At 54.8% G+C, this 14,246-nt stretch overlaps 1 protein-coding gene across 1 annotated transcript in view; it reads left to right on the top strand.

The window, feature by feature from the left end:
* The first annotated feature begins 12,505 nt into the window (after positions 1–12,505).
* Positions 12,506–14,246, top strand: part of ZFP36 (ZFP36 ring finger protein) — a 38,773-nt gene continuing 37,032 nt past the window's right edge. The window contains exon 1 of the mRNA XM_053267668.1: positions 12,506–12,754. Coding sequence (XP_053123643.1) covers positions 12,521–12,754 — 234 coding nt within the window. The 5' untranslated portion in view covers positions 12,506–12,520. The remainder of the gene's footprint in view (positions 12,755–14,246) is intronic.

The following is a 14,246-nucleotide window of genomic DNA, read 5'->3' as shown; positions in this document are numbered from 1 at the left end:
ATTGAAATGAATGGGAGATGTGCAGGAAGATATGCCCATGCGCATCCCCTGTTCCTTCCCGTGGGGCCGGAGCAGAACCAGGTCCCCCTGGATTCTGCCTTACAGCACAGGTGTGCGCTTCACGCTCTGCCGGCTTGACTGCCCCCTCCCCAAACAGGTCGTGTTTCTGTCATTGCAGCCAGGTGTCAGGTGTCTAATCCGCCCCCGCCCGCAAGACACACCCTCTGGCGGCCTTCTTCCCGGCAAAAGGTAAGGCAGAAGCCAAAGAACTCTGCACATGCTCCCTAACCTAGCACCCCAAAATGGGGCCAGATCCTTGGAAGCTGGGGTTGCAGCTGAGCTGGCTGCTTGGCCAGTTTACATCAAGGCGAGGAAAGGGGTCGAAACCCAGCAGGCGGCGGGCCAGAGGCGGCACGCAGCGGCCGCCTTGCCTTCCCCTCTGCCGTTTGCCCCCTGCGAGCAGGCCCTGGGGGTGAACATGGCAGCAACTGGCCCCGGCCTCTCACCCTCCAGCCAAGCCCCGAAGCCGCCACACCCCCCACCCCTCGTAGGGCTGGTCACTTTACATTTTCTGGCCATGCATGTGGCAGTTGTGAGCACTCAGGGAAAGGGCCGGGCAGCCTCCCAGGATCTTCTGGGAGCCCAATCGGCGGGGCGGGGAGTGGGGGGGCTGCAGCAGCTGCAGCCGAGGAAGCCAGGAGGAGGCAGGCAGCTCTTCCGCGGCAGAAGGAGACGTGCCAGAGCTCCAGGAGTCTGCCGGGAAGCCATGCCCGCTTCCGCCCCCAAAGCCCTTGCTCCCCATCCCAGATGTTCCAGCTCTGGGAACTCAGTGGGGAAGGGAAAGACACTTTGCACATGCTCAGAAACACTCTTGGTGGTGGTTTACTTCCCGTTCCCCCAGAGCTCAGCGCTAGCGTGAACACATCAGGGAGCCTTAACAGTGGTGCATGTGCTTGGGATGCAGAAAAGAAGGCTCAAGCCCCAACATCTCCAGTGAGAAGAGGAGTCGGGTAGCCAGCAGTGTCGCCTCGAACCGGGATTCCCAGAGGTTGTTGACTGCCGCCATATGGGGGAAAGGTCTCCACCTGTACCTTGAAGAGATGCACAGATGAGCAAATTTCAGCAGGCACAGGTTTGTCTGTCTGTCTGTCTGTCTGTTTATTTATTTATACATTTATATCCCGCTCTTCCTCCAAGGAGCCCAGAACGGTGTGCTACATACTTAAGTTTCTCCTCACAGCAACCCTGTGAAGTAGGTTAGGCTGAGAGAGAAGTGAGTGGCCCAGAGTCACCCAGCAAGTCTCATGGCTGGATGGGGATTTGAACTCGGGTCTCCCCAGTCCTAGTCCAGCACTCTAACCACTACACCACGCTGAGTAAGGAAAAGCTCACCTGCTGGAACTGTCCTTTTCTGTGCATCTCTTCAAGATCCAGGAGGCCCGTCTTCTTGGGAGGCAAGCCTTAGCCGCCACCTCCCTTGCGAGTTCCCTCCTGCCTGTGAACATCCAACAGAATAACACCCTGATGGTTGGCTGCCCTCCCAGGGTACCTCCAGTTCTGCCACCTGAGGCAGGCCACCCCTCCCTGCCTAACAGCAGGGCCGGCCCTTCTGAGAACTATGAAAGCAGAGGCTGCCCTACCCCGAGGCCAGGGGAGGTGGTTGCCCCAAACCATGAGTTCTGAGACCCGGGTAAGTGGGCCCAACTCCTTCTGTGCTCCAGCACAGCTCCCAGGCCTTTCAGAAGAGCTCACACAGCAGCATCTTCCTGGTGCATCGGGCCCCTTGCCTTCATTTGAGAGGCAGCCATTTGGAGTTCTCGTTCCAGCATGAAAACGTGTTGGGCCAGGTTTGTGTGCAACTCACTTATTGACTGACTGACTGACTGATTGATTGGATTTAATTAACATACACTATAAATTTATATGCAGTCACCATAAGTGGTGCGGCAGGGAAATGATTGACTAACAAGCAGAAGGTTGCTGGTTCGAACCCCTGCTGGTATGTTTCCCAGAAACATCTGTATCAGGCAGCAGCGATCTAGGAAGGTGCTGAAAGGCATCATCATCTCATACTGTGTGGGAGGCGGCAATGGCAAACCCTTCCTGTATTCTGCCAAAGAAAACCACAGGGTTCTGTGAGCGTCAGGAGTTGAAATCGACTTGACGGCACACTTCACTTTTATAAAAATATATATATTTATAATCCATAGAACACACAATCGTATAATATGCACAATTAAAATGATATCAAGAGAGGCAACATAACAACAAACTTCATTTTTTAGCTGTCCCACAACAGGTTGTCCCCATAACATCACAGAAGCTGGGTTTGAAAACCCAAAATGTTGAGGTTCCAGGGAAAGAAGGAGGTCTTTGCCTGACATGCGAAAGAGAGGCTGGTTGCAGACGAGCCTCCCTGGGTGGGCATTCCAAAGGCAGGGGACCAGAACCAAGGAAGACCCCCTCCTTGGCTGCCACCACCAAGGGAGAACGGTTGGTTTCCAAGGCAGGCTCCGTGTGTGGACTTTCCTACGAAGACCCAGCAAAGTCCAGGCCTGAGTGATTTCCCCTCCCAGAAGTTCCTTGTCTTGAACTGGCTGTTTTGAGCAGCTGCGGGGTAGTCTGACTATGTAGACCAGGAGAGCACAAACTTGGGCCCCTAGATGTAGTTGGACAAAAGGCCCTTGTGGCGGTGAGTGATGGGGGTTGTAGTCCAACCACATCGGGGGACTCCAGTTTGAGCACCCCGATATATAGAATTAAATCCTGCTGGTGTTGATGTGTTGCTGTTTTCACTCTTGATTCCCCACCAGAGCGGGTTTCAGGGATGGGCCAGCCTGGAATTCACTGTGGATGGACAAGTGCATGATGGACAAGTGAATGGTCTCCTTGGGTGCCATCATCCGGCTTGCCAATATCCTGTGGGTTGGCTGGGAGCAAAGGGACGCTGGGATTGGTTTCCCTGGCTCCAGCACAATAACAAAAACTAAGCTGCCGTGATTGAAGAGGGGGGTTTCTAGCCGAGAGAGGAGCAGGCCGCCCAGTTCCACAGAAGTGCTGGAATGAGTCACCCCAGAAGACCAAAGCCCTGAGTCAGAAGCTGACTGAAACAGAAAGGCTTTGTGAAGCGAACCCGTTAAGGAAGGGATCATCCAGTGAAGGCAAAGGCCACCACCACCTGTTCCGCTCCCCTCACTGGGGCGATTGGAAATCGCCCGATTGGCCCAGATTCTGGAATCTGCCCCAAAGCACTGTGGGGGAATCTCTCCCTATAGTCGATGCAGGAGGCCAGTCTTACATAGGAAGCTGCCTTCTACCGAGTCAGACCCTTGGTCCATCTAGCTCAATACTGCCTACCCAGGCTGGCAGCGGCTTCACCAAGGTGGCAGGCAGGAGTCTCTCTCAGCCCTATCTTGGAGATGCTGCCAGGGAGGGAACCTGGAACCTTCTGCATGGAAGCTTATGGATGCTCTTCCCAGAGCAGCCTCCATCCCCTGAGGGGAATCTCTTACAGGGCTCACACATGGAGTCTCCCATCCAAATGCAAACCGGGGCAGACCTTGCTTAGCAAAGAAGGCAATTCATGCTTGCTACCACTAGACCAGCTCTCCTCCCTAAGTCCTGAAGCATCCTTTAGAATAGAGATACAGACAATGCTATTTTCCCCCACTTTGCATGCTTTGTGCGGCCCTGGTGGGCGGGCAGCCAGCCAGCCTCAGTTCCAGCAGGCTCCTCCAGAGCTGTGGGGTTGTTTTTGGTTTTCCCCATCCAGAAGCTCCAGTCAGTGGGTATCTTTCCCCGCATCGATCCCCCCCGCCCCGCCTCCCCCCCGCCCCTGCCTGTTCTAGCTCGTTCTCTTTGGCTGGGGGCTCTGTGGAGTGTCTGCATGTTTCATCCTGTCCAGATGTGCCCAGATGCTTCCGCAGGGTTCCTGAAACATTTTCCCGATGGGGAGATGTTGCAAACCCATTTATGGCTGCTTTGGGTCAGGAACGCATGAAGTCAAGTGGCTGCAAACAGGCCCTCCCCAGAGCTGACGGCAAGGTTCTGCACATTCCAGGAAGCCAAAAGAAAAGAAGCAGAAGCAACACACACCACACACGTCATGCCCTCCGTTCCTTGAACATGCCATTTCTCCTCAGACTGGGGAAAGCCATTTTATAGGAGCGGGGGAACCATCTGGGGATGCTGGGAACGTGGGTGAGGAGGCTCTGCCTGCCGCAGAAGGGGTCCCAGCCTGTCTCCACCGGTGGCCTTTTTTAATAGTGAAGGACATCAGTGGGGTTCACTGGGGAGTTGGCATACGTGGGTCTTGCTGATGGTGGGAGACTGTAAGCAAGGGGCAGTGACATCACACACTGAGCTCTTCAGTCCCACAAGGAGGGGGCGTTGCTCAGAGGCCGAGCTGCTGCTTGGCATCCCCTAAGCCCCAGATTCAATTTCCGGCAGCATCTCCAAGTCATGTGGGGGGAAATCCCTTTCTGGAAACCTGGAGTGCAGCTGCCAGCCAGTGTAGGCAATACTGACCGAGATAGATCAGCAGTCTGACTGACTCAGTCGGAAGCACCTTCATAGGTCTCAGGATCTATAGATCCAGCATTTCGTAACTCTTTCCTTAGCAGACGTGGCCCTCTAGGAGTGTATGTATTATGCTAGATTTTGATTTCTAGTCACCGGCGGAGGGGAATTCTCTCCCGGGTATGTAGAACGATTGCTGACTTGGATATAAGCATTAAGCCTCTCAGGGAAAAGGGGAAAGAGATTCAGGGAGGGATAAACTCAAAAGTGTCTGGAGATGAGTCTGGAAATTGATACAGTCGTCCCTTCCCAACCACAGTTTTACGAACTGCAGTTTTGAGTATATGCGGATGGGAAATTGTGACCAGTCTTGCCAAAGGCGACCTGGGTATCCGCAGCTGGTGAGATTTTTTAGTGATAGGGGTTTTTTTTTTTAGCGATTTGGGGGAGGTTCCGAGGTTCGGTCTGCTCTTTCCTCTTGGTGACCCTTGCTGACTTTGCTGTCCCTTGCCAATTTAAAATGTCTTTGAGTGATTTGGGGAGGTTCAAAAAATTTCCAGAGGTTTGATCTACTCATCCTTCTTGGTGACTCTTGGCAATATTGCTGGATTTTTCAGTAATTTTTTTAGGGTTCCCCCCCCCTTATGTTTAGGTCTTTTTAGGTCTTTTCCCCCAACCCTGCTTCCCATAGATTTTAATGCCATTCCAATGGCGAGGTTTTGCCAGAATGGAACCCCAGCAGTTGGCGAGGGATGATGGTATTTCAGTCCAGGAGAGGCTCCTCCTAAGGAGTCAGAGGGGCACCAAACGAGACGCAGCTGCCTCTGGTTCCCAGCAGCTCCTCTCTCTCCCAGCCTGCCCTGGTGTTAACAAGAGCTGCACTGCTTGCAGGCTGGCCATCCGTCAGGTAGAGCTGTGCATACAAAATGATGGTGCGGCCACACCTGGAGTACTGTGTACAATTCTGGTCACCACATCTAAAGGAGGACATTGTAGAACTGGAAAAGGTGCAGAAGAGGGCAACCCAGATGATCAGGGGCTTGGAGCACCTTCCTGATGAGGCAAGGCTACAACACCTGGGGCTGTTTAGTTTAGGGGGGAAAGACGACTGCGGGGAGACATGATCGAGGTCTATAGAATCGTGCATGGTGTGGAGAAAGTAGATAGAGAGACATTTCTCTCCCTCTCACAAAACGCTAGAACCAGGGGTCATCCCATGAAATTGATTTGCAGGAAATCTAGGACCAACAAACGGAAGTACTTTTTCACACTACGCATAATCGGCTTGTGGAATTCTCTGCCACAAGATGTGGTGACAGCCAACAACCTGGATGGCTTCAAGAGGGGTTTGGATGACTTCATGGAGGAGAGGTCTATCAACGGTTACTAGTCGGAGGGCTACGGGCCACCTCCAGCCTCAAAGGCAGGATGCCTCTGAGTACCAGTTGCAGGGGAGTAACTGCAGGAGAGAGGGCATGCCCTCAACTCCTGCCTGTAAGCTTCCAGTGGCATCTGGTAGGCCACTGTGCAAAACAGGATGCTGGACTAGATAGGCCTCCTTGGGCCTGATCCAGCAGGGCTGTTCTTATGTTCAGGTTGGTGAATCATGGACCAGCCTCACAAATGGCCAGCCTGCAAGCAGTGCAGCTCCTGTTAACACTGGGGGTGGGGGGGGGAGCAACTGGATCTGCTAGGAACCAAAGGCACCACAACTGCCTCCAGCTCCCTTATGCGTGAACTAGCCATTGCTAGGCAGGGCTTGTTGAAGGGCTCTTACAGCCCAATTGCTGTGGAGGTTTCAAAGACTGCAGCGCACTTACCTTCAGAGTGTGTGTTTTTCCTTTCTGTTGTGTTTGTTTATTTGAGGAGGGAGGAGGAGGGCAATTGCTAATTTTTTCCATATAAATCTATAGGCCCATTACACCTTATGATCAACGCTCGTACACATTCACATGTTATGCTGAATGCAGGGACAAAAATGCACTTCCCTCCATTTTGAAGGGCCTTTATCCAGTCATTCACACAAACATTCACACTGTATGAGTGTACAGACAGCCGTACACACTGATGCAGGGTAACATCAGAATTGGGTTTATGTCTCTGCTGTGCTTTAATCTGACACTTCTTTTGACTCTCTGTAGTTCTAGTAATAGGTGCTCTGAGAAATCACCCAAAGCTGGTTTCCCCTTTGCAAGAAGATCTATAGGTGTGATCACTCAGCAGAATTTCTCCATTTCTAGATGAGCTGATATTCCTCTGATCTTGTGATTGTGTGTGCGTGGAATAGAGCACTTGTGTGTGCAATTGCTGAGTCATCTTAGGGTGACTTTGGAGGGAGATGGCTGGCTGCGAAAGTAATCTATAGCTTGGAGGCTATAGAAACTCTGTCGTCAATGATTCCGCATCAGGCACACCGAGGAAACATTGCTATCTGGGAAACAACAAATAAACAGCCGGGCCCTGGCATCTCTCCGCAGCAACTCTTGCTTTCGGTTCCATCTGGCCTTCCACCTTTACAGTTAAACTTATGCAAACACAAGAGGGGGAAGGTTCAAGAGGCCTTCTTCTCTGAAAACGCTGATCTCCAGGATTGGGGTGGACCTTACAGGAAGCCCTCGGGAGGGCGCTGATGATGACTCACGTCCCAGTCACCTGAGAAAAAGAAATCAAAACACGCTCCACCAGCAGTTTCCAAACTGAAAGTTTTCTCCACGCTTTTTCAAGTCAAGCTGGACTTGGGGGCATGCAGGATAGGAGCCAAATTTTAAATTTAAATTTTTTAAAATTGTGATCTGATTGTAACTCACTCTTTAAAATGTTTTTAAAATTGTATTTGTGTTGAATTTTGTATTTTCTTCCCACCCCCATTGTGTTATGATTTAATGTGTGTTTTTATCTCATGTTTTTATGTTGTGTTGTGAGCCGCCCAGAGAACAATTTGTTATAAATAAAGTTTATGATGTTCTTATTTATTATTATTTATTGTTTACACAGTCAGACAGGAGTTATTGACTGGTTTGTTTTATCCAGACATCAAGTCCTTCCCAAGGACCTGGGATGGCTGAATTTTATTATCAGTATCATTGTTGTTGTTATGATTATAGGGATCATCGTAGAATATAGGCTGTTCCCAGTAAAGTTGCTTTTTGTAATTGGCTGATGGTGATTTCTGTGGCCCCGATGGTGTTGAGGTGCTCTTCAAGGTCTTTTGGAACTGCATCCAGGGCGCCAATTACCACTGGGATTATTTTGGTCTTCTTCTGCCACAGCCTTTCCATTTCAATTTGTAGATCTTTGTATTCTGTTCTTTTTTTCTATTTCTTTCTCTTCTGTTCTGCTATCCCCTGGTATCGCTATGTTGATTATTTTAACTTGTTTTTCATCATCCTCATCCTCATCAATCTGGGAAGAGGACAGAACTGCTCCCATGCTGGGGCAGGTGGCTTATCCTAAGGAGCCAGGAGGACGCCAAAGGAGGCAGCTTGGAGAGCTCCTCTCTCTCCCACCCCGCCCAGGAGCCATGCGGCCTGCAGGCGGGCCATTCATCCGGTGGAACTGCAGCCCCACGCATGACATCAGGGTGCATAACAGTAATCCAGGCGAGAGGTCATGAGGGCATCGGCAGCCATGGCTAGAGCTGGCTGGGACAGGCACAGGTGCAGCTAGCCTGCCAGCCCAAGCTGGGCAAAGGGCCCCAGGGCCAGGGCCGCCACCTGGACTTCCAGGGGCAAGTTGGGTCCAAAAGGAGCGCCATGCTCATGCTGCAGCCCTGCCCGCCCATGCCTGCAGCCTTCCATCTCCTCCTTCCCCGGGCCTCGGCCTGACCAGCCCTCCTGCGACGTCTGAACGGCCCACTCGCCACAGGCCCTCTGGTGCATGCATTGCAATGGGTGCTTTTCCTCTTCCTTGGGGTCCCTTCCAGTCACATCTTGTTCCCCAAATGTGGCAGCTGCAAAGCGGGAAATGCCAGGGGATGCAGGGAGGGGCCCTGGTCCCCCGGAGGGTCCGTGGCAGCCACGCCCGCCCTGCTGGCCCAGCAGAGCCCAAGCCCAGCCGCGGGCGTGTGTCTCAGGGGCCTCCATCGCGCCCAAGGTGAGACACAGCGAGGCTGACCTGCTCCCGGCCACCCTGACATGCACACAGCCTGCCGTGAAGGGCGCCAGGTTCCCCTTTGGCCTCCGGAGGAGAGGCGCTGCTCCCTCTGTTGGGTGGCCCAGGGATTGGCCAGGGGAGGGATCGCCACAGTCCCCAGCAGGCAGCAACCCTGGCTGAGCTTCTGCCCTTGTGCCGGGATCATTCCGCCCAGGGCTGCTGGCCCAGCGCCACCAGCAGCCTGGAGGGCAGCAGCAGAGCTTCCTGGGCACCAGCAAAGCAGCCGCCGGCAAGCCCAGCTGTGCCAAGAAGAGGGATCCCTTGCGCCCTGGCAGAGCATGATGCGCCAGCTCACGCTGCCCGAGGAGTCACACCCAAGCAAGCAACCCATCCTGCAACAGCTGCTGGGCAAAGGGGGCTGCAGCATGCCCCTTAGGAACAGAGGAAGCTGCCATAGACTGAGTCAGGCCCTTGGTCTACCTAGCTCAGTACTGTCTTCACAGACTGGCAGCAGCCTCTCCGGGGTTGCAGGCAGGAGTCTCTCTCAGCCCTGTCTTGGAGATGCCGCCAGGGAGGGAACTTGGAAGCTTCCGCTCTTCCCAGAGCGCCTCCATCCCTTGAGGGGAAGATCTTCCAGTGCTGCTCACACTTCTAGTCTCCCTTTTGTATGCAACCAGGGTGGACCCTGCTTAGCTAAGGGGACAAGTCAGGCTTGCAACCACCAGCCCAGCTCTCCTCTCCCTGAGATCGTGTGCCGCTGCAGCCACTTGGGCCGGCCACGTGTGATCGGCCCCTCCTTTGAGTGGCATGGGGGGCACCACCCGGATGTGCAGCCAGGTGGGCAAGAGCCCTGGCAGCTTTCGCTCCCTCCCCCTCCCCCAGAGGACAACCCAGGGGGAAGGTGGTCTCTCCTGTGCCTCCCATCCAGGTCTCTCCCAGGCAGAGGCCTGATCAGCTTCAGGGATGCCATCCAGCTCTGGCATGGTGCCCAATGCCCATGTGCTCTGGGCACAGGTTAAGCTGCCGATAGCCCACTCCAGGATGCAGCACCCTTCCTCCCTTCGAAAGCCCTCCACAGATTAGGCCCGGCGTTCTCAAACCTGGGTCTGTGCAGATGTTCCTGGACTACATCTCCCATCACCCGAAGGCCATCGAAGCGGGGGGTGATTGGCACTGTAGCCCATCTGGGGGGCCCCAGTTTGAGAACCCCGGGCTCAGACCCTCCAAGGACCAGCTCCTCCAACACAGCCTCCTCACACACTTCCAGCAAGAGGCCTTGATCCAGCAGGGCCTTTCCTGTGGCTGCACCTAGACTCTGGAACTCCCCACCTAGGGAGGCCAGTCTTGCTCTCTCCCTGCCTTTTTCCAACTGGGCCTTTTCATCCATTTGATTGTCTCATCAATGTTTTTTATTCCCAAGCTGATTTTATCCCCCCGCCCATCCTCACCCCATGTATTGGAGGAGCCACTATCATCTAATTTCTCTCTCCCCCCCCCCCCCCGCCGCCTCTTTGAATGGCCTTGCCCTTTGAAGATATTTTCAAACACTTGCAAGCTTTGTTTCAAACAAAGAAGCTGCACATTTTTAAATGAATGAATATGAAAACCACAGCTTCTCTCCTCCCCATTTTGTAATTTGAATCTAAAACCAGCATCACATTTAAAAACATCTGCACTGAGACAACACAGAATAACAACCTTAATACAGGCATACAAATAGCAGAGGTGATGCTCAAAGGTGCTTTTCGACATTAGGGCCATGGACCAATTCAAGAATGTCTGCATTTCATCCAATTAATCAATTACAATTAATTATATTTGCATACTAGCACAACACCAGCAAAGGCGTCTCCTTGAGATACCAAAGGAGGATGTATGAGAAAACCTACAGTCTCATAAGCAAAAGCTACCCAACCCGTTACTGGAAAGAAAAATCATCTTCCAGTTTTCCCTTTTTGCATTCTCTGTTATCATACACAAGAAACAAAACAGCCTCAGAAAAATAAAGAAAGGTGCCCTTCACCCTCTCTCACTTAGATGACTTTAAGGAAGGACTGGACAAGTTCAGGGTCTCTTAACCATGATAGGTAACCAGAACTTCCATTTACAGAGGCAGTCTACCACAGAGCTCAAGGTGCTAGGCTCATTCACATGACTGCTGGCAGGTAGGAGAAGCGCCCAGCCTGGATAGTCCCCATTTTCAGTTGTGTGCTTGCAAACCTTCCAGTGGGAGGCAGAGAGAGTGATCCTGTGTGAGGCGGCAGATGAGTTGGACAGCTTTCCCTCCTAAAGGTAAAGTGTGCCCTCGGGTCGGCCTCAACTCCTGGCGCCCACAGCGCCCTGTGGTTGTCCTTGGTAGAATACAGGAGGGGTTTGCCACTGCCATCTCCCACACAGTATGAGATGATGCCTTGCAACACCTTCCTATATAGCTGCTGCCCAATATAGGTGATGCCCGTAGTCTGGGAAACAAACATACCTCATGACTGCTTCCCTCCTACCTCTAAAAAGCCGGGGATGGCATCTGGGTAGCCCCCACCCCTGCCCCGCAGCTGCTGCCTGGCACATGAACATTCTCCCCGTCCTCTGCCTTAACATTTACAAGCACATGACTGAAAATCAGGGGCACACCCAGCTCTCCTTCCCGGGGAGGGGGGGCACTTCTCCGACCCTGCTGGTGCCCTGTGGTCATGTGAACAAGCCGACTTTGTACGGAAAAGAAGGAGGAGCCATCATCTCCAGAGGGGTAGCTGTGAGCGAGCCAGTGTGGGGTCACGGATGGAGTTTTGGACATGGGGACCCAGAGTCAAAGCTCACGCTCCGCCACAGAGCTCAGTGGGTGGCCTTGGGCCAATCGCCATCTCTCAGCCTCACCTCACAGAATTGCTGTGAGGATAACAGCCGCCTGAGCTCTTGGACCAGCGCCAGGCCCTGCTGTCTGGGCCGCTGTGAACTGAGGCCCATGTGGCAGATCCCCAAGGCAGGGCCTTCTTGGTCGTAGCACCACTGCTGAGGGACTCCCCTTGCCCCCAGAGAGAGAGACAGATCACTGACTCGTCCTTTGGCGTGTGTGAGAGTGACTGAGGACATTTGTGTTGGCCAGAGATCCTTTTCCTCCTGCCCTCTTTGAGGGTCAAATCCTGAGCCCTCTTCAGATATTATGTTGTAGGAGTGTACAGATGTCTGTACCTTGAACTCCTGTTTGTTTGTATGTATGACTGTAGCCCTCTTCGGACCGAACAGAGTGAGCAGCGCCACACCTTGCTTGCGGGTCAAGGAAACGCAGGTGACCTTGCTCAGGGGCGCACCCCCTTCACACAAAGAGTGTCCGGCGCGGGGTGGGGGGCGATGAGCTTCCTCCTCCCCGCGGTAAGGAGGCCTTGCCCGCCCGGCATTTATCTCGGAAGCAAGCTTGGGGACAGGCCCTTCGGGTCCAAGTGGGCTGCTGTGCCCGTGTCCAGCGTGCCTTGGGCACTGGCTGGAGGCAGGGCTGGAGCCGTAATGGAGCGGGTGGGTTCAAAGAACCGCCCCCCCCCAGTAGGAAGCTCCACCACCCCTCCCTATTTCCTTCGTCACCCTCCGAGGGGCCGCCAGAGAAAGTGGGGAACCCGGGCGGGCCCCTCTCCCCGAGCCAGCTACGTCCCGTGTTGGAAACGTGTTGGGCATCACGTGTGGATCGGGCCCTGCCCAAAGCTGCCGCCGCCGCTCACGCTACTTTGACGGGCTGCTCTTCATTCTCTCGCCAGCAGGCCGGGCAGCCTTTCTGAGGGGGGGGGCGCTGCGAGGGGGCCTCTCTTTCGGGGCGGGGGGCGCCTCGCCTCGCCTCGCCTCCCCTGTCCGCTGCCTGCGGCTCCGCCCTCCTCCGCCAGCAGCCGCGCCGTTTCCCGGCCGCTCCCTCCGCCGGCCGCCGATGAGTCATCGGGGGACGGAGCGTTCTTTATATAAGGAGCGTCGGGGCCGCTGCGCTTCTCAGTGCTGCTGCAGCTGGAGTTGCGAGAGAGTTGCGCGCAGGCGGAAGAGCCGCGCTCCGGTCACAGTCGCGTCGCCAGCCGCTCAGGCAGCCGCCACAGCCCCGCTCCAGCTCGCCCGCCCGCCCCGAGCCGTCGCCATGAGCTCCATCCTGGACCTCTCCACCCTCTACGAGGTAAGGGGCCTCCCCACTCCCCGGCCAGCTGCTGCTGCGCCCCAGCGCGAGGCGCTCCTCCTCCCTCCTCGCCGCCGCCTTTGTCTCGGTCTTTTCCGCCCGGGCCGGGACGCCTTCCCGAAGGAGAGGCTGGCAAGCGGGGCTTCGGCGAGCCCAATGCGGCTCGGCTGGCTGCTGGTGCCTTGGGTGCCGGAGCCACCCACCGCTGGCCTCCTCCGAGGCGCAATGCTCGCTAGCGCCGCTTGGCCCCCGGGCCGCGAGACTCCCGCCCGCATAGTCCCGGCGCTCTATTCGGATGGTGCTGCCGCCCCAGACGTGCGTCTCGCGGGTAGGTGGGCAGCCCTGGCGGACCTGGGAAGATCCGCCGCCTCCTCCTTCTGCCCCGCCACTGCCCAAGGCTGGCCGAGGAGGGAGGGTGTGCGCGGCGGCGCGCTCTTGCCCAGCCTCGGGGCAGCCCGCGCCCCGCTCTGTGCCCAGGCAGGCCGGCGGCGAGCAGCTCTCCCGCGGCTGCCGAGAACGCGTCGGCTTCGCTAGCCCGGGGCCTCCTGGGCTTGTCGGGGGGCGGGGCGGGGCGGGGCGGGGGCGAGGTCGATCTTGCCGGGCTTGGCGCTCTCCGCTCCTCGCCAGCCCCGACGTGGCCCATCTTGGAGGCCCCCGCCCGGGCGGCTGGCATAAAAAGGGGCCCGGCCGCAGTGCCGCCACGTTGCTTTTCTGCTTCTCGCTCGTCGCCGGATTCTCTCTCGAACTTGCGCAAGCTCTAGTTCAGAGCGGAGGCAAAGGGTGGTGTTTAGCGGGGCGGGCGGGGGGCTCTCTTCATACCCAGAGCTGCACTGGCAGGCAGCCCCCTAGCGCTGTAGGGCTTCCTTCTGCCCTCCACAGCCTTCCCTTGCGCCGTCGTCTGTTTGGTACAAGCTGCTGTTGTTGTTGCTGCGTTTATCCTGGAGAACGATAAATACCCAGCGCCCGCCAACACACTGTAGCGAACATCTGTTGCATAGATGTGCAAGCTTCTGACTTCCACAGAGCTCTGTGCTTCTAAGGGGCCTGGCTCAGAGTTGTTGAAATTCAGGGAGTGGCAGGAAGGGTTTTGTGTGGGTAGCAGACAGTTTAAAACACCCCCCCCCTCCGTGATTCTGCTCTCTAAAACTTATATCATTCAAGCCAAGCCTCACCCTTCAGCTGTAAAGTTTTACATATGCTACTCAGAAAACTTGACCAGCTTCAGGTTCTGAGAAAATAGATATTTAGGAATTTAAATATATAGGGGTGTGTGTGTTTTTAAAAGAAACACCCTTTCTTGTCTCCTTGAAACATTCAAACAAGTCAAGGTCAAGTTGACATGTCAGTCACATATAATGAATTTCTGTAGCACTGTGGGACTGGAATGCTGTTTAGTCCCTGGGTGCATTTGCAAAAGACTTAAAATAATGTAAACTTTTCACTTAGGAGCTGGTTATTCCCAGGGAAACTAAAATTGATTTATGAATCTGTA

Source organism: Hemicordylus capensis, chromosome 7 (genome assembly GCF_027244095.1).
Source record: "Hemicordylus capensis ecotype Gifberg chromosome 7, rHemCap1.1.pri, whole genome shotgun sequence".
Lineage (NCBI taxonomy): Eukaryota > Metazoa > Chordata > Lepidosauria > Squamata > Cordylidae > Hemicordylus > Hemicordylus capensis.
The sequence above is the reverse complement of the archived record's forward strand: the minus strand, read 5'-3'. Positions and strand labels throughout refer to the sequence as shown.